Genomic DNA, 20905 nt, shown 5'->3' on the forward strand with positions numbered 1-20905 from the left:
TGCTACTGGCTAGCCTCCAAGTTCAGTTGGCTTCATGATCAGACAGGGCCTCAGGCCATGCTCCACAACTAGGCAGGCTGCTGGCTGTGCTGCACTATGGAGGGAGGTTACTGGCCAGGCTCCCTGGTCAGGTGGAGCCAGTAGCTGCTGTGCCTCACGGTGGGTGGGGCTGGTGGCTGTGTTTTGCGATTGTCTGGGCTTCATGGTTAGGTAAGGCCCCAGTCTACGTTCTGTTTTGGGGAGGAATTATTGGCTGGGTTCCCTGCTTGAGCAAGGCTGCAGGCAATGCTCAACAAAGTAAGTGGGTGTAGTGGGCTCCACTTGCTGGGTGGGGCTGTAGGCTGGGTTCTGCAGCTGGAAAGTACTGTAGGGTGGGCTCCAAGGCCGCCTGGGGTCACAATGCAGGCTCCCTAATCTGGCGGGGCCAGAGGTTACAACTTTTATTTTCAATGATCATATTTTCTAGAAGTTCTTTTTGTTTGTTTTCAATTCTGGCGGACTACTTTTGATCATCTCTTATTCCTTAGTCACACTTTTCAAAAGGGGTGTGTGTGTGTGTACTCACAATACATATACACAACATACAAATGTCTATACATACACATACACTTATTTTATCCAATAATTCCCATAATGCCATATTTAGATGTCTGTCTGCATCCACTTTTTCCTGTTTCTTCTGACTCTATCTCTTATGTGGCTTTTTTCCTTCCTTTGTTTTACAATTTCTGATTACACACTTGTATTCCTTAGAACTTCACCTGTTTGTGGGAAGCCTCGAACACTGAATTTTCCATTTGCTTACACCATGCATCTCAGGCCACCGCTAAACAGGATTATGCTGAGATTATATTATCCACTGTGGTTTTCTTCAAGCTGCTTGGGTAATGGGAATTCTAGCTCTAAATCAACATAAAGGTGGTATTGTGGGGGCAGCTGGCTGGCTCTGTCAGTAAAACATATGACTCTTGATCTCGGGGTTGTGAATTCAAGCCCTGTTGGGCGTAGAGCTTATTTTAAAAATAAACAAATATTATAAATAAATAAAGGCTGAATTGTGGTCCTAAAGTTTCAAGGAATATCTTTTATACCTCTACCCAGAGCCAAGATTTAGACAGGTGAGTTTCCTTAGGCTCCCTTCCTGGAATGGGCTTTTTCCCTAGTTCACCCAAACAGGGGTTTACCTTTTGGGTCCCCAATCTGAACTTCTGCCCCAGGCTTTGTCCCCTCTCCCCTCTGAACAGCCTTTTGTTTCTAGACTTCCAGACTTTAAATTGTAGGAAGAAAAATAAAGATGTTCATTTCTGCTGACTAGTAATATCTCCTAAGGAAGTAATTTGGAGAGGAAAAAATACCAAGATGTTTATTTTTTTCCTCTGTGATGGAAGGAAGAGGACTGAAGAGATTTTTTCTGTACTTGGCAAGCTTGTAGGATCTATGAGAAGTGGTGACATAACTCAACGATTATATAAATACAGATAATTAGAGGAAAAGAAACATGCTTTCCATATGAGAATTCCTGTTAACTCAGCAACAGCCCTGAAACAGCATTAAGTATGGTACAATGAGATGTAAGAACCAGGAAGAGGAATGATTTAAAATTTCCACATGTCTCTAACACAGTTCTACCCTGAAATCATCTTTAAAAAATAAATATTGAGTCAAATACATACACACACATATACAAACACACATATAGTGACTACTGGCTCTGCTTTAGCAGGAAAATGCCAAGCTCAGGAAAATTCATGATAGGAAAAGATGGTTTTGTGACTGAGCAGAAGGGCAGATGATGAGTTTCCCCACGGGCAAGAACAGTTTAAAGCATCACTGTAACAAAATGGGAAAGTATAACCCATTATAGGGTGTCAATGGGCTAGGTCACAATCACCCTAGTGCACACCTCTCCCAATTAACTACCGCAACCATGCCCCCAGCTGATGTCCCCATCTCTGCTTTGGCCAGATCCATTCTCCAGTTGCCACCAAGACCATTTAAAGATAGGATATAAATCTTATTCTCTCACCCCATCTGCCTCAAACCCTCCAGCTCCTTATAGCGCTCAAGTCAGACACCAAGGTCCTGGATGTGGCTACAAGGCCGGGCCAGAGGCCCGCCTCCTCCCCAGGCTCCACTTCCTCTCCCTCCCTGTTCCAGCCACCAGGGGCCAGCCTGCAGCTGCTTGGGTGCCGCAGCCCTCACTCCCCTGTGTTCTCACCTCCCTCCACCTAGTGAATTCCATTCATTCTCCAGCTCTTACTTCAAGCACTGCCTTCAGAGGAAGGAGGCCCCGCCCCCAGGCCTCTGTTCTTCACTCTCAGGGCGCCACTGTTTCAGCTTCCTGTGGCTGTGGTGACTAACTACCACAAACTTGGTGGCTTACCCTTTCATAGCTCTGGAGGTCAGAGGTCTAAAATCAGTTTCACTGGACTAAAGTCGAGGTGCAAGCAGGGCTGGTTCCTTCCGGAAGCTCTCAGGAGAATCGCTGTCTTGCCATTTTTTCAGCTGCTGGTGGCTGCCTGTGTTTTGTGGCTTGTGGTCCCTTCCTTATCTCCAAAGCGCCTCACCCCCCTCTCTTCCTCCATCATGCTGTGCTCTTCTCTCATGACTCTGCCCCTCCTGCCTCCCTCTTACAGACACTTGGGGGTTACATCGGGTCTCCTTGGTAACCCACGGTAAGTACCCATCCCAACATCCTTAATCACATCTGCAAAGTCCCTTTTTGCCAGATAAGGTAACATATTCACAGGGACTAGGACATGGTGATATTTGGGGACTATTATGCAGCCTACCACAACCATGTGCCTTTCCTTCAAAGCAATGATCACCATTAGTAGTAATACAGCTCACACTCCCTCAAGTCATTATTTGATGAATGCTCATCCACTCCCTAGACTACAAGCTCCACAGGATAGGATCTCCTCTACAAAGATAAGAACAGAGTCTGTTCTTAATTTCTGGATGCTCAGCACCTAGGCCAGCACTCAAGATATATTTACTGCATGACAAGACAGATTATAAGCCAACTGCTAAAAACAATAATGCATGTAAAGTGGCAATATGCTACAAGGAAATTTTTCCTCTTAACTTTCATGACTGTTTTCACTTTGTTTTGTGCAATAAATAAAAGTGAAGATGGAAAAAACTGTGCTATGGAATAGGCTTCCCAAGAACTTCAACCCCCAAAGAAGTCTGTTAGTTGACTACTTACTTTGTATCCAGAAGTTGAAGCTGGTGGTTACTGTCTCTGTGGGACATCTTCAGTTTGGTGCTTTGCTCTGATATTGACAAGTCCACTCTGTTCAAAAGCTGAGAAATCTGGGAAAGAAGCTTTGCTTGTAATATCACATCTAATCTTTTCAGAGGTAACCTCAGATAGCATTTAATAAGCTACATTCTAGTCCATGACATTAAGGTTCAATATAATTTACTCAATTAATTTAGAAGCTCACCTTGTCTTTCCACTTCCATTTTCTATCATGCACACTCATCAAAAATCAGGACCAGGAGCACTGCCAAAATATTCATTAGGCTCTCAGTACTTAACTTTATAGTTCTCTGATAAGCAAGCCTACTTCCTCCCCGGGACCACTATGCCCATCTGCTGACAAAAAAATACAGTGTTTTGTTTTGTTTTGTTACCCTGGAATTTCTACCACAAACGTGGCTGCTAGTCATAGAGAACGGAACTCTTGTCACTTACAAACACCATCAAGGTCCCAGATTTACAGAGTGCCTGGGTAGCTCAGCCGGTTAAGCATCTGCCTTCAGCTCAGGTCATGATCCTAGGGTCCTGGGAGGGGGCCCTGCATTGGGCTCCCTGCTTAGCAGGGAGTGTGCTTCTCCCTCTCCCTCTGCCTGCTGCTCTGCCTACTTGTGCTCTCTATCTCTGTCAAATAAATAAATAAAATCTTAAAAAAAAAAAAAGTCCAGATTTACCTCCATATCAATTCAAGTCTCCAGAAGATTTTGTAAATTATATCCCTCCAACTCCTGTTTTTCATGACTTACCTCTTTCCCTTGTCTTTCTACTAAAATTTAATATAAAACTAGTCCTATATGACATGCATTTAGTTGCTGCAAAAGTTATGATGTTCTATGTTCCTTACTTAGAAATTCATGGAACAAGTATTTATTGGACCTAGAACAAAGGAAAAGTATGCCTCTTTTTATAGATTTCTATATGGATTTTACTTGGCATGGCTACTGGGAAGCTTAGTATTTCCTAAGCATTTATTTCTTAATGTGATAATTCTGTCCTCACTCATTCTGTGAAAAAAAATTGTTGGACTTGTTTTGTTGTAGGTTGTTTTTTTTTTTTTCATAGACTTACAAAATCTGTGTTTTTCACATAAGTAGATTTAGAGCTTCCTTGGATACATTTTGGACACAACCACTTTGAATCCAATAAGTTGACCAGATGCCTCATTTCACTGGAATGGTCTCTTTAACCATGAGGCAAGTCCTAGAAAATAGGCCCCTTCACGGCAAAGGGAAACTTTTAAGTGGCCAAAAAACAAACTGAAAAGCCAACAGTTTTGCTTAATGAACTTGATCTGTGGATTTCAAGGTGGAATAGTCTAAGATTCATCAGCCAGCCTACCTTCTAGCTTTGTCTGAATCCTTTTCCACGAAGGACTGTGGTGAGGTAGCACACAGCATGAGTAACTACTTCCTGAACCCAAACTTGGGACATGTGGCATATAAAAGAAAGCCCAATCACTTACCTATGTAAGAACTGGTTTTGGAGCTATAATTTGGAATTTCTGGAATATGCTCATTGTTTTAGGAATGGGGGGAAAGAATCTTTGCAAGTAGGACCTTACCAAAACCTCTCGGTGCTTTGCTTGCCATACCCATGAAGGGCCACTGTAGTGAGAGAGAGGGAGGAAGAAGTAAGGAAAAACACGCACATTCCGGGCACCCTGGCTGGTTTCTCAACACCATGTTATTCTCAGCTAAGAACAAATTACCTATTTTTAAAAGGCTACCTGGAATCGGCCATACCTGTCCCTCTGCATCTTTGATTTTTGTTTCCAAGATAAGTTTGGCAGCTTGCTGTTCTTTGTTCAAGTGCTGGAGCCCCTCGTAAGTTGTTTTGTGCTCTGCAGAGAGTCTGGCTATGCTGGCGTCACATCTGTCCAGGCAAACAACAAAGCTAACTCTTATTAAAGTTTAAAAACAAGCACTGAAGCTTCTTGACACATTGGAAAATGCACGACCCCACTCCAAGAAACTGTACTATGACTCATCCTTTTCCATAGACGTTCACAGGAATATAGAGAGCTGCCCTCATGATGGCTTTTAAGTTAAACCACAGAGATGTTGCTTAATAAGAGTAGGGATGAAGCCATCCAAGCAACAAAGGCTTTTACAACACCCACGAGTATGAAAGTGTGTGCAATGAGAGCCCGATGACGAAAGGCTAATATAACGTGCCAGATATGGCCCGTCCCTCTTTGGTGCCATCCCCCTCCTTTCAAGTGCTTTGGGTGTTCTTTGGATCTCAGAGGCAACTTCTACCACATCTGAAAGTATTGCTGCTAACCTCTACCACCTTGCCCATGTGGCTGTCTGCTCTGAGTGGCACCAGAGCAGGAGAAGCCTGTGCGGCAGGTCCCAGCTGCAGTGGAGCTGCTCTGCTCCTTGGGCCTGACAACCTGGTAGTTTCGACGGTGCTCAGAGTATCTGCAGCAGGGAAGCTCTGTTGGTGACCTCCGTCAAACCCTACTAGGAGAGTCAACAGGATAGCCCCCTGGGAATATGCGGCAAAGTCATGCCCTGTTCCAACCCACCCAGCCTGCTCACGAAGTAGCTGGTGGCTTGCTGCTGAGCTCTGGTAGAAACTACATGCCAAGGCACAGACATTAAGTGACCATGCAATCTAGTCAGTCCATCACGGGCACCCAGCTATAAAGGGAGGCATATGAACAGCACGCCATCTTCAAAGGGAGGTATACCGAGACATCAGGCTTCAACAGGTCCCAAAGACATAAGTAAATTGCATGAGCCCAGACTCCTGTGGCATATACTCTTGCTACTGCCAGCCTTCCGCCAACTCACACATATGGCCTCTTGAGGAGTTTCTGAGCACCGGGTAGACCGAAGAAGGAAAACGCAGGCCTAGTTGATGGAAGGTGCCAATAGCTGACACCTTCCAGAAGAAGACTGCTGACACCTCAAAGCCCACTCAGGAGTGGCCCTCAAGGGTATCAAGGAAGGGAAACCCTCACAGTTGGCAGAAGTTCAAACAATGTACCTGAGGATTTATTTTGCCTAGAATAAAACATAGCCAGACATTCACAAGCATTAGCTAATGGTGAGAGCCGTAGAAGACAGACACTGGTGACAAAGGAAAAGGGTTCTATAAATGGATTGCTCAGAACTGACAGAGCATTTCTGCTTCTTGTGAATGGTCTCTGTATCAAAGGGGCAGATGTCCACAAACTGTACTTCCAAACAACCTTGCCAGCTGGGTTCTGATTCAGATCCGGCCAGTGAGAGGCACTTGTCCCCCTCCCCGCCAGCAGGCACTGGGGGGACACCTGCTAAACTGCCCATGTGAGGTTTACAGTCACCTCCAGGCACACACCTACAAATCACTTACTTCCATGTTACACACAGCTAATATTATCAATGGCTCCTTGCTGTGATTCTTATACATGCTACTTTCCTGGGAGTCAATAGCTGTTTCCTTTCTGTTGCTTCCCCAAATTTGCCAATGGTTTTATAAACTCTAATTTCCTGGATTAAACCCCTTCCTGCTAAAATACTTAGAATGAAGAAGATGGGGCCGGGAAGGGAGACAAACCATAAGAGACTCTTATTCTTAGGAAACAAACTGAGGGTTGCTGGGGGGTGGGGAGGAGGAATAGGGTGTCTGGGTTGTGGACATTGGGGAGGGTATGTGCTATGGTGAGTGCTGTGAAGTGTGTAAACCTGGCGATTCACAGACCTGTACCCCTGAAGCAAATAATACATTATATGTTAATAAAATAAATAAATAAATAAAAATAAAATAAAATACTTAGAATGGTTTCTGTTTTCTTGACCAAACCTTGATGCATATATATAGCCATTAAAATTTCAAAAGGAAGAAAACAAAATATTAACCAACCTTCTCTGGATGTGTGATTTAAAAAAAAAATATTCATTCTTTTCTAAATTGTACTTTTCTGCAGTAAGTATATATAATTTTATGATCAGAAAAACAATTATACAAAGAAAATATTTCTTTTTTTTTTTTTAATTTTATTTATTTATCAGAGAGAGAGGGGAAGAGAGCGAGCACAGGCAGACAGAATGGCAGACAGAGGCAGAGGGAGAAGCAGGCTCCCTGCTAAGCAAGGAGCCCAATGTGGGACTTGATCCCAGGATGCTGGGATCATGACCCGAGCCGAAGGCAGCTGCTTAACCAACTGAGCCACCCAGGCATCTCCAAAGAAAATATTTCAATCAACAGCCATGTACAAAGAATGCATTACAATTACTCGGAACAGGGACGCCTGGGTGGCTCAGTTGGTTAAGCAGCTGCCTTCGGCTCGGGTCATGATCCCATCGTCCTGGGATCAAGTCCCACATCGGGCTCCTTGCTCGACAGGGAGCCTGCTTCTCCCTCTGCCTCTGCCTACCACTCTGTCTGCTTGTGCTCATTCTCGCTCTTCTCTCTCTCTCTCTGACAAATAAATAAAATCTTTAAAAAAAAAAAAAAAACAATTACACGGAACATGCACTATCCTACCATCTTTCCCTGGGCTCCCCATGAAGCAAAAATGAGGCTGGGGCATGAGGAACCCAGAGCTAGAGAAATGTAGGTAGAGTCACTGTCATGAAAATGAGGTCAGGTTCAGGGCAATACACAGGAGAAGTTGAGAGGCTGGAGGTGGAACCCCAATCCATAATTCATTCCTTCAGTCAATAAGTATTTGTAGAATGACTACTATTTGTCACATGCTAATTATACAAAATGAGGACATGGTGCAAATTTTTTTTTCTTCAGTACACATACCACACAACCTAGAAACAATTTTTTTTTAAAGATTTTATTTATTTATTTGACAGACGGAGATCTCAAGTAGGGAGAGAGACAGGCAGAGAGAGAGAGAAAGGAGGAAGCAGGCTCCTCAATGAGCAGAAAGCCTGAAGCGGGGCTCGATCCCAAGACCCTGGGATCATGGCCTGAGCTGAAGGCAGAGGCTTTAACCCACTGAGCCACCCAGTGCCCCACACAACCCAGAAATTTTAAAAAAAGATTCTCATGTCACTACCATGATAATGTTACTCAACTTATGTGTGTATTTTTCTATTATTGATGGAGATCTTATCTGACATTCTGTTCTTGTTCATTATACTGCAACTCAGACATAGAACTCAGAAGACCAGGAACTTGCTGAACAAGTTACTATAAATACACAGACTGAAGAACAAGCCTGTGACCACTCACAGTCAGTAAATCAGCAGTCTGAGATCTTCCTAAAAGCCCTGGGAATGTATTCTTTAAGATGTATATCTGCACTGGGGCCTCAATGAGGTTTATAAACTGTTCCCTATATAACTTAGATACTGAAAAGGATCCCACTCACTAAATCATATAAAGTATTTGCAGTCAACTATCAAAACTAGCATATTAATTGATAAAGGTTAAAGTATATATCCCTCTAGAAGTTTGAAAAATAAAATGTCGATCTATAGCTTATAAGCCTCAATAAAGATTAGAGGGCATGCTAGTACTTGGCTGGGCTTTCTAATAAACTGTAAGATTAACCAATTTACTAATCATTTTGTACTGAAATGTTGCAAATAAAAACTACTACCTGCTCTGTCAGTGAAACATGGTAAACTGAACACATGCCCTCATTTTGCCTCCCTCCTGAAAACCCATTAAGATGACTCCAGATGAATAAAAAAGGTATAAACCCAAAAGGACAAAAAAGAATGGGAGGGGAAAAAAAGTCTGGGAGAAAGCAGAAAACAGACAGATGGTGCAGAAGATGGAGCAAAGCGTATGTTTTGCTACAGCTGGTGCTAGAAGCTTAAAGGGCTCCAGACCTGAAAATGAGTAGATGTAAGAAGAAGTTTTAGTTTCCAGAGGGCACGCGGGGTAAGAACAGGCTCCCCTCGTGACAGAACACAGGAACCAGGGTAACCAAAACCAGAGACTTGAGTGGGGCTCCACCAGCCACGGAAAGCTCAAAAAACCCAAATATACAAAGAAACAAAACAAACAAAAAACCTGGATCAAATGAGTTGAAAAGAAATGTGTTTAAGATACTGAAAAAAAAATCAAATAATAATATCTATTAAGAGAACTCTAAACTATTAAACAAAAGAAGGCAGAAAGGGAAGAAAAACAAGTGGATAAGAGAAAAATGAGAGAGCCTAGAAGTAAACCACAGCGTCTTCAGACCTGACGAACTCTGACTGGACATGACTGAAGGGAGAGTCAGTGAGTCAGGACCCAGTAGCAAGGAGTTCACTCAGAAGGCAGCAAAGACAGAGAGTCAAAACATGGGAAAATTGCTAAGAGACAAGGAGGACAAATAAAAAGATGTTAACATAAGTGACAGAGGTGTTGAGAAGTCCCTAAAGATGGAAATAGAGAGAATGACCTAAGGGGTGAGTGCTGACAGTTTTCTAAAACTGAAGAAAAACATGAGTTTTCAAGTGTTCAGTGAATACAAAGTGGCATAAATAAAGTAAATAGGGCATATGAAATTCTAATAACCCATTACAGAGAAAATCTTAAAAGCCACCAGATTCTGAAGACAGGTAACCTACCAAGGACCTACTGTAAGACTGATAGTCCACAGTACGTATCATAAGACAGCAGATATGGGGCATCTGGGTGGCTCAATGAGTTAAGCCTCTGCCTTCAGCTCAGGTCATGGTTTCAAGGTCCTGGGATCAAGCCCCACATTGGGCTCTCTGCTCAGTGGGGAGCTTGCTTCCCCCTCTCTCTCTGCCTGCCTCTCTGCCTGCTTGTGATCTCTCTCTCTGTCAAATAAATAAATAAAATCTTAAAAAAAAAAAAAAAGACGACAGTAAATACCATAATGGCAAATGCAAAATAAATGCAAATGCAAAATAAAGACAGAGACACTTTTAGACTTGCATAGATTAAGAAATGCATTGCCCACAAACCCTAACCTGAAAGAGTCACTAAATCATTTCTTTCATTAGAAAGAAAAGAGAGTGTATCCAGGAATGCCTGGCTGGCTCACTTGGTAAAGTGTGTGACTTTTGATCTTTGGATTGTAAATCTAAACCCCACATTGGGTATAGAGATTAAAAATAAAATCTTTAAAAAAAAAAAAAAAAAGCATCCAGAGAAGAGAGTGGGATGCACAAAACAATGGTGAACAAACTGAAATTACTGGTAAATTTAATATACTGCATATGCCGAAGAAAGTAAGCTACCAGAACAATTATTCCAACCTTAAAAGTCTTTTCTTGGTACTGACTCACATTTACCTGAAGTTGAACAACTTGTTTAACTCATTTTGTTAAAATGCCATAATCCTTTTTAGAAGTAACAGAAAAAAATTAATGGGACAAATTTTTTTTGTAAATATTGACTTAAATACTTAAAATATTTTTAAATATGTTAAACAATCTGAAAAAATTGCATTTATATCTTTTATATATAATGCATTTATATGTAAATGCATTATATATATATGCATTTATATCTTTTCAGTATTCATAGTACAATATAGACAATTAAGCAATAATTATGCCTTGTTCTTCTGTTTTGGAAATCTTTTTGAATGTGAATGCCCAATATTAGAGAAAGTTTGTAGAATCAAGGTATATCACACAGTACTGGCAGAAAAATCAATTTTATAAGCTTTCCAAAACAGAAATATATTTCCCTGTGCCTTTCGATTTGGTGTTCAGTGAATACAAAGTAGGATAAGTAAAAAGATTTTAGATATTAACCCCAAAGAAACAAAACTGAGGGGATAAAAAGGCAAACTAAGTATAATTCTGTATCTGTATAAATTCCTATGGTTTAACTTGCTACTATTCTAGAATATAAACTAAAAGTCCTTGAAAATGTCCCAGAAGAAAAAAAAATGCCCCCAAAGTGTTGTTTCCTATCCTCTAACTTCCAGCATCATCTCACACATCTCTGTCCCTTTTTCCCCCCTTCATCCATATACACCGATTATATTCCAGGGCTTTGAACTTATCTCACTCCTTCCCACTTCAAGGTCTTGACCCATGCTGTTCTCTGTCTAGAATGTTCATCCCTGACCTCTTCACTTGGTTAGTTACTGTCCATCCCTCAGAGCTAAACGCACAAGTCACTTCCTTAAGGAAGCCTTCCCAGAGCCCCCAGAGATCAGGCACACACCAATTACACACTTTGGGAATGCCCCACTTACGTCTTTTGCTGAACTTCTTGTAATTAAAACTTTTTATGATAGTTATTATTTTGGAACTCCAACTTTTGTTTCATAATATAGTCTCATTATCGGTCCATGCCTGGCTCACTTTATTCAGTTAATTATTTTTAATAACTGCACCCATGAAAGTAAGCATTTTGAATCTTGTGTCATCATTCCCTTGTTTTCCTATTAAGAAAATTAACTACAAGCCATGAAAGAGATTTTGAACCATAGAGGTTACCAGAAGGGAGGTGGGGGGAGGGTGTGAAATAGGTGATGGGGATGACAGAGGGTCCTTGTGATGAGCACCAGGTGATGTATGGAATTGCTGAATCACTGTATTGTACACCTGAAACTAACATAACACAGTGTGTTAACTACTGAAATTTAATTGGAATTAAAATTAAGTGGAATTTTTTAAAAAGACAATTAATTATATATACATACTTAAGTACATATATATGTAAATCGTATATTAATATATCTTCCCACCTTAAGTACACATTGACAGATTGAAAGAGAAGAATATCTGACTTGGACAGATGCAAAAAACACTTGAGAAAACCCAATACAAATTCATAGATTCTTAATGAATTAGGCATGTAGAAAAACTTAATCTGATAAATCTATGTTTAAGGAAAAAGACAAAAAAAATACTAGAGCAAGGGCACCTGGCTGGCTCAGTCAGTCGAGTGAGCAACTCTTGGTTTCAGCTTGATTCCTGATCTCAGGGTCCTGGGATCCAGCCCCAGGTCAGGCTCCACACTCAGTGTGGAGCATTATTAAGCCTAAGCATGGAGCCTGCGTGGGATTCCCTCTCTCCCTCTGCCCCTCCCCACTGCTTGTGCATTCTCTCTCTCTTTAAAATAAATAAGTAAACTTTAAAACTTAAAAGAACAAAAAACTAGAGCAATTACCATTCCAAATGGAGAAACATAGAAGAATTCCATTAAAGTAAAAACCCAGAGGAAGATGCCCCCAATCACAACTTAACACTGTGTTGGAGGGTTTAGCCATTGCAAAATGACAGGAAAAAGAAACGAAGGATACAAGGATAAAAAAACAAAAAATAAAATTGTCATTATTTATAGATGACATTTCTATAGAAAACTCCAAATAACTAAAAATAAATTATTCAAATCATAAGTAAAATTAAATAATTGTTTTACAGTAAGTTTGATGTCTGCCTCCCCTACTAGACAGAATACAAACTGCAAGCAAGAGGGACAATATCTGCCCTTTTCATCACAAAACCCTAGTGACCAGTACATTGCTTTGCATGTAGGAGAGGCTCAATAAATATTACTGAATGAATGAACATAAAGATATTTACTATAAACCACAGACTGTGCAAGATCCTTGATACATACTACTTCATTTCATCTTCACAAATCATCTCCATTTCACAAATGATGATTAAAAACAATACCTAATATAGTTCTTTTTTTCTTTTTTGAGTTCTTAATTTTTTATCATGTATTATTTAAATCTTATTTGGGGTTATCCGAGGTTTAAACATACCACGAAATAAAAAAAGATATTATAGAAAGGCTTTATTTTCCAATCCAGAAACAGCTTTCTGGTTAGAAACTGTCAGGTATTGCTACATCAGACCAGTTTTATTATCTCTGCAAAGCTGTTCGAGGGACAGACTAAGTTTGAAAAGTTATTTAGAAAGGCCTTGAAATTATCCTGATGCTCATGGCTCACTAATTTTCACGAGCTATAGCTTGGCTTCAATACTATTTCTCACTTGGAAACACAAATACTACAACATAAATTTCTATTAACACCAAGCAGTAGTTACATAGATTAAATTATGGTACCCCCATGTAGCACAACACGCCATATCCAAGGAAGCAGTATGTTAGATCTATGTGTATACTGGAAGAAAGCCCACAATATATTGCTATATAGGAGCACAGAAGTTGCATCATCATCATAATATATCACTTTGTAAAATTAAAATCACACTGTTAAGTAATTGTTATGCGCAAATCATACTACTATGATGATAAGTTATTATCTTGTAACTATGTATGAGAAAAGTCTGAAAGGACAGACAGCAAGCTGCTAACATTAGTTACCTGTAAGGAGTACAACAGAGAAAAGGGCTAGTGAGTTTTCATTTTTATGTTATATATTTCATAGTGTTTCTGACTGTTTATTACCAGCACATTTCACTTTTTTTTTTAAGATTTTATTTATTTATTTGACAGACAGAGATCACAAGTAGGCAGAGAGGCAGGCAGAGAGAGAGGGGGAAGCAGGCTCCCTGTTGAGCAGAGAGCCTGATGCGGGGCTCGATCCTAGGACCCTGGGCTCATGACCTGATCTGAAGGCAGAGACTTAACCCACTGAGCCACCCAGGTGCCCTGTCGCTTCTATACTTTTATAAGTAAGGGGACAAAACCGATCGTGGGGGAGTATGCAGGGTATGATACCAAAGCCTGCCAACAGAAAACACGCACAATGGAATCAACTCTGGTTTTCTTAGGTTAAAAACAAAGTTATCCTTGCTCTCAAATATTTCAGGAAAAAAAACTTACATATGAAAGAATAATAGAGTAAATGAAACAAAATGTTAACACTTGTGAATCTTGCAAATTTTCTGTAGGTTTCAAATTATTTCAAAATAAATAAATAGATAAATGCTACAAAAGGGGGAAACTATATAGTTATTTTGGCTAATATTGAATTAAAAGCATAATTTCTGTCTTTTCCCAAAAAACACTCATAAAAAACAGCCTCAGGGTTCTAAATATAACTGTGTGCATGCCTCAGAAGCTTTTGTTAAACAAGAATTCACAATGAAACTGACGAGTTGCCCTTGCCCTATTTTATCCCAAGTTTATATTATAGATGAGCCAATAATGTAGTCATTACAAAATTTCCCTTTTCAGGTCTTTAGATGTAGCTGTCTCCCAGGTGCAGTTCTCAATTGTGGCCATTGTGTGGCAGAGTAACTTTACATCTGGTAATCAGATCAATGATGGGGACATGGTCAGAAGCCCAAGAGTCCTAGAGGTCTAGCAACAGACTGACCAGGCAACGTGCTTAAGCAGAATGTTTCTTATAGTTTGTGACATGGTGGCATAGTGCACCAAAGGCAGTGACATTTAAAACATTAAGTTGTTCACATTCCATATTATAATTACCTATATATAATAATTCATATATATATATATATATATATATATATATATGTGTGTGTGTATATATATATATACACACACACACACAGCTAAGCCCTTAAAGGCAGGCAACAATTTAATTGAATCAGAGCACAGGGCAATTTCTATCACGGGGCATCGTCAAAAACAGTAGAGAGGCACCTGGGTGGCACAGTCGGTTAAGTGTCCGACTCTTGGTTTCAGCTCAGGTCATGATCAGGGTTGTGAGACCGAGTCCTGAATCAGGCTCTACACTCAGCGTCGAGTCTGCTTAAGAGTCTCTCTCCCTCTACCTGAGCCCCTTCTGCTCGTTCTCTCTCCCCTACCTCAGTAAGAAGATAAATAAGGAAATCTTTAAACACAAACAAACAGTAGAACAATTTACCAGCAATTAATGGAGCCTAAGATCTAGGTGTGATATCTGCAGAGGCCACCAGCTTAATAAAAGATCGGGGGGGTGGGGGGGTGGGGAAGAAAATAAATAAATAAATAATCGACCGATCAGGGAAAGAGTCAAAGAGAGTCTTGCTAAAACCACTGTCCTCACAAGGTGACTGAGCACCAGACCCTTCATATTCCAGGGGAAACAGACATCACTAGAATAACCCAGCCAAGTCACTAAACAAATCAACAACAACAAAAGCAAATGGGGGTAAGGGCTGTCAGTATTCAGGATTGCTGTGCTAGAATACCTAAAAAGTCCAGTCTTCAATAAAAAGTTATGAGACACACAAAAACACCAGAAAATGTGAACTAAACACAGGATAAAAGCAGGAAAAGAAACGGCCAGTGAGAGGAAACAGGTGTCAGATTTAATAGACACAGACTTCAAGGCAGCCATAATAAATGCAGGATGATCAAAGAAATAGAGAAAACATGCTTGAAGAAGTAAAGGGAGCTATAATGATAATGTCTCATCAAATAGAGAGTATCAACAAAGAGACAGAAGTAATTTTTTTAAAGGACCAAATGGACCCAATCAAGAAAGTGAAAAGAAAGCCCTCGGAAAGGGGTAAAACTTCTTCAGCTATCTGGTAAGAGAACTGAATCTAGAATAAAGAACTTCTACTGCTCAATAATAAGAAGACAATTAATCCACTTAAAAATGGGCAAAGGATCTTCCAAAAACAGTTCTCCAAGGAAGACTTGCAAATGACCAATAAACATGCTGAATGATGTTCAGCACCATTAGTCACTAGGGAAATGCAAATCAAAACCACATTCCCACCCATGAGGTTGGCTCTAATCAGAGACAGACAAGTGTTGGTGAGGAAGCAGAGAGATCAGAGCCCCCACATAGGGCTGCTGACACCATAAAATGGTGCAGCCAATTTTGGAAAACAGTCTGACCTGTTCCTCAAAAAGTTAAATACAGGTGCACCTGCGTGGCTCAGCAGATGGTCTGCCTTCTGCTCAGGTCATGATACCTGGGTCCTGGGATCGAGCACCATGTCAGGCTCTCTGCTGGGTGGGGAGTCTTCTTCTCCATCCTCCCCACCCCCTAACTTGTGCCCTCTCTCATCTCTTTCTCAAATAAATAAATAAAATCTTTTTTAAAAAGGTTAAATATAGAGTCACCACATTATACAACAATTACACTCTTAGGTATATATATCCAAAAGAAATGAAAACATATGGCCACACAGAAACTTGTATATGAATGTTGGTGGCAGCATTATTTATAAGAGCCTAAGATTTTTAATCTGATGATGTCCAATTTATTTTTTCCTAGCACCTGGACTTGCTTACCTTGAGGGAACTTGGTTATCTGCCTCTGTGTGCAGCCACTTCTCCTCTAAGGCTCTGATGCCAGGAAAACAGACCTTGTAGGGGAAAGTGGAAGTGGCCACTGAGCACTAGAAAAAATGATTCAGCAGGCCAAGTAACAGACCAGCTGCTCCAGTGGGAATGTGAATGCTGAACTCCCTTAGCTTCACTTCAGGAGGGAACGGGAAACCCTCTGAGAAAGTCCTGTTCAGAGGGTTCCACTCTTAGTGGGGTAAGGGTGTCTCTCCCCTCCACACAGAAGCATGGGGGAAGCTGCAGGTCCTCCTTCCTATCATGGTGTGGCCTCACCCATGGATCCACAAACACTGGAAAATAAAACCTGAAACAAGATAGCAGACTAGTAATTGAAGACGACCACTTAAAAAGTTCATATCCCTGAGGCATCTGGGTGGGAGAGTCGGTTGAGCATCCGACTCTTGGCTTTGGCTCTGGTCCTGCTCTCAGAATCGTGAGATAAAGCCCTGTGCCGAGCCCTACATGGGGCTCTGCACTTAGCACGGAGTCTGCTTAAGATTCTCTCTCCCTCTCCCTCTTCCCCTCCCCTTGCTCACCCGTGCTTTCTCTCACTTTCTCTCTCTCTCAAATGAATAAATAAATCTTAAAAAGAAAAAGTTTAGGGGTGCCCGGGTGGTTCAGTCAGTTAAGACTTCACCTTTGGCTCGGTCATGGCCCCAGGGTCCTGGAATCAAGTCCCGCATCGGGCTCCCTGCTTGCAGGGAACATGCCTCTCCCTTTCCCTCTGCCACCGCCCACCCCCCAAACTGCTTGTGCTCTCTCTCTCTGTCTCAAGTAAATAAACAAAAAAAATCTTAAAAAAAAAAAACGGGGGGCGCCTGGGTGGCTCAGTGGGTTAAGCCTCTGCCTTTGGCTCAGGTCATGATCTCAGGGTCCTGGGATCGAGTCCCGCATCGGGCTCTCTGCTCAGCAGGGAGCCTGCTTCCTCCTCTCTCTCTCTGCCTACTTGTAATCTCTCTCTGTCAAATAAATAAATAAATCTTTAAAAAAAAAAAAAAGTTATACTCTTCCAATTCAATGCAAGAAAGCCAAAACTTCGCCAACAAATTTCTTTCTCAGAAGCTGATTTCAACAAACAGTCTCATTAGCATTCCAGGGGAAAGACTAGTAGAACCACAGAAAAAGGAAAAATAGGGGGTTTTCATAACAAATGTTCATGATTGTTTCAGAGTAAATAAAGTATTTATTACAGAGAAGGAACCTACTGGGTAGAGAAGTTAGTAAGAAACTGCATAGGAAGAATGTAAAATTCCTGAAAATATTTCAAGGTCATCTCTCGATTTTTTAATTGGAACCAGCTTCATGAGTCTATTTTCATGGCTGCTGCCCTTGTGATAATAAGTGCTCCCGCAGGTTATGTGTTCACTCCACGCCACGCCCTATGCTAGGCCTCGTCCATATGTTACTCCACTTAATCTTCATCTGCAGCTAAAGTGCACACACAGGTCCTCAAGAGTTTTCCAGAAATCCCTGCTCTGCTCTGTAGCTCTGAAGCCCTTCTAACTCCTCACTCTTCTGGGAGGTGTTGCAGAACGGGGTTGCTTTTAAGCCAATTTCCACACAAAGGATTCAAGTTTTTCAGTCCTATTACAGGGGTTTTCTAGATTACTGATTCATCCAAACAAATATTAATTATCTACTGTTTTCCAGAGACTGCTCTATGCATACACATTACAAAAATAAAAGATGTGGTACTCGCCCCAAGACGGTAAAGAAAACAGAGAGATTCAATAGAACAAAATGCTAGGGGAGCTCAGGAGAGTGGGCAATCACGGAAGACTTCCTGAAGGAGGTGATATTTGAGCTGAACTTTAAAGGCTGACTAGACATTAGAAAAAAGAGGGGAAAGGTATGCTGAGTGCAAGAACAGCATGTGCAAAGATACACAGATAGGAGAGCATGGCCCAGTCAGGAAATAACAAATAGCAGATCACTGCTGAAAGGTACTGCTGAAAGGTATCTTAAGAGAGATAAGGAGGTCAGTGGGGTTCATCACCAAGGGCCATGCTAATTAGACTGGAGCTGACTCAAATGAGAATAGAAAACCACACAACTAGGCCTACATCCAATTCACAGTTCTATGCTATGAGACTGATGTTCACCCACCAGACCCAGACACACACGCCCCACATTCAAGGTTCTTCACGTGCTGTCTGCACGAATACCCCCGACACCGCCTCCTCTACTCCATACAGGCTTTGGATCTTATGGGTCCTGATCTTTTTTCCATCCAACCCTTTACAGACCACCTGCATTTTCACCTCAGCCTGATTTGAAATGCTGATTGGCTCCTCAGCTCCCGTGTAGACTTGTACTTGATGCTTAACAGCAGCAGAGGGCAGAAGAGGCCCATGAATATTTTCGAGATCCTGCATTTCCAACAAGTTCTCGGGTGACTCCAGGGCTGCTGGTCCACAGAGCACGCTTTCAGTTGTGGAACAGCCTATTGCATACTATCTGAGGTCAAAGATCTCTTTTTCTAAATTTCTAATCTGTGGCAGACCAATATTTTCAGAAAATACAATAAAAATAAATTACAAGGAAAATTAAAATTTTAAGAGACACACAAAATAGAAGTCTCAACTTTGTCTTATTGAAGTCAATAAATATAATATTTCGAAGGCCAAATTACACAGGTCGGCTGTGCTCTCCCATCATTTCCTTCCCCAAACACAACTCCAATTGCAGCAACATAAGAAATCATGGCATGCTCATAATCAGGTGTAAGCTCTACCTGAGATTATACTGGCAAAGGAGGGGCAGTACTAGAAGAATGCAAAGAATTTGCTCCGGGGCTTTGTGAATATATACTTTGTGAAATGGAGCTGACGTAAGACAGCTTTTGACAGACAGAGTCCCACACACCTGACCACCTACCTTGCCACTCTTCCCCGCAGGTCTCCCAAACCTGAGAGCTGACGCATCTCCAAGGTCTTTAAGGCGGAATTCGTTCCGTAGCTGATGTTGTCCCGGGCCCGGATCTGCTCCTGCAGTACCTGAGCGACACAAAAAACCACCAAGAAGGTTGTCTGAGATGTACGTGCTGCCACAAAAGCATTTTCTATTTTTTCAAAAATAAGACCATTTAACTCCATTCATAAGAGGCTTCTTTTTAACAGCCACGGGATATATGTGTGTACAGAGAACCAGGGGCTGAGAGAGACCTCAGAGCTCTCACACAGACCCAGTCCCTTCATCTGCTACTAAAAACCCTGAGACTTGGGGCACCTGGGTGGCTCAGTTGGTTAAGCGTCTACCTTCGGCTCCAGTCATGATCCCAGAGTCCTGGAATTGAGCCCCGCATCAGGCTCCCTGCTGCACCTCCCCCTCCTTCAGCCACTCCTTTTGCTTATGCTCTCTTGCTCTCTCAAAGAAATAAATAACATCTTTAAAAAAAAACAAAAACAAAAAACCTGAGACTTGGATGTCAGGTGACTTGGTGGAGCCCACCACCCCCCAACTCCCCCCTGCTGCTGCAGGATGGGGCAAAGCTTAGTCAGACCCTGGACATTTGCTCTATAGTTCAGAGCTGTTTCTACCACCCCAGGCTGTATTTCAATAGTCATTGCTTCAAGTGAACACTCCCTAATCTACCAAGAAGCAATAAATGAAGAGCAAGCAGAGACAGGGATGGGCAGGGGTTGTCAGACCAAAAGTCCAAATTCAGCTCCTCTCACTGTGTGGCGATCCTGGGCAAGTGTGCGAAGTTCTAGCTTCCTTTTCCTCATTGGTTCATAGTAATGGTGATTGTACTCTTCAGAGCACGTTGAACGTTACATGAGCTAATGCATAGGAAGCACTTGCAATGCCCAGCGTGTCCCAAAGACAGCAAATGCTTATCTCCTTCTAGTACTTATCTGAGAACAGTACTGGTGCTGCAAAGGCAGAATGGTGTCTCTTAGATAAGCATTAAATGAAAGGAGAGCTGCTTGAAGACCCGGTGGCCCAGCGGACATCCATGCTGGGAATGCCTCTAAGGAGTGGCGGCAATGCAGATGGGGAGGTCACCCTGTTGTTTACTGAGCATGGACCAGAAAGAGGAGCCTGTGCTGCCCTGCACAGTGCCATGTGCCAAAGCAAATCCATGCTCTCGGGAGCCCCGTGTGACAGGCCAGGACCGAGGTTACAAGCAGCTGCTCTGCTACAAAGTCCCACGGACGGCAAGTGACCAGCCAGCACTGACCCAGCAACCCGGCTTCAGAACCCACACTGTAACACAGGCTGCCTTGCTGCCCGCCCAGAATAGGAAAGAGATTGGACTGAAGCATGACAGACAGACAGACGGACAGACTGGAGAACCCGAGTCCTAGGTCACAGGAGACCTCACAAAAGCACAGGTTACATCCGACATTTCTTCTGTTTCCTTGTTCTTTCATGCATGCCTTCCTTCCTGTCTCCCCTTCTCCACTTTTATTCCGCCCCTCACGCCGCCCTCACCGCCACCACCCTCCTTCCCCTTTGCAAAGAAGCTCTTGATTTCTTGTATCTCTTCCCTTTCAACCATTTAATCATGTTCATCTACTTGACTAATGTCAGCTT

General features: G+C 42.0%; 1 protein-coding gene across 3 annotated transcripts in view; it reads right to left on the reverse strand.

The window, feature by feature from the left end:
- FAM81A (family with sequence similarity 81 member A) overlaps window positions 1-20905 on the reverse strand; it is an 81266-nt gene that overhangs the window by 17776 nt on the left and 42585 nt on the right. For 2 of the 3 annotated variants that reach the window (XM_082733777.1, XM_082733776.1), the window contains exons 4-6: window positions 19244-19362; window positions 5008-5137; window positions 3212-3318 (exon numbers count right to left, since the gene is read on the reverse strand). In XM_082733777.1, coding sequence (XP_082589903.1) covers window positions 3212-3318; window positions 5008-5137; window positions 19244-19362 — 356 coding nt within the window. The remainder of the gene's footprint in view (window positions 1-3211; window positions 3319-5007; window positions 5138-19243; window positions 19363-20905) is intronic. The other variant, XM_082733778.1, reaches the window with a different exon arrangement.

This window comes from Mustela nivalis (genome assembly GCF_964662115.1).
Source record: "Mustela nivalis genome assembly, chromosome: 6".
NCBI lineage: Eukaryota > Metazoa > Chordata > Mammalia > Carnivora > Mustelidae > Mustela > Mustela nivalis.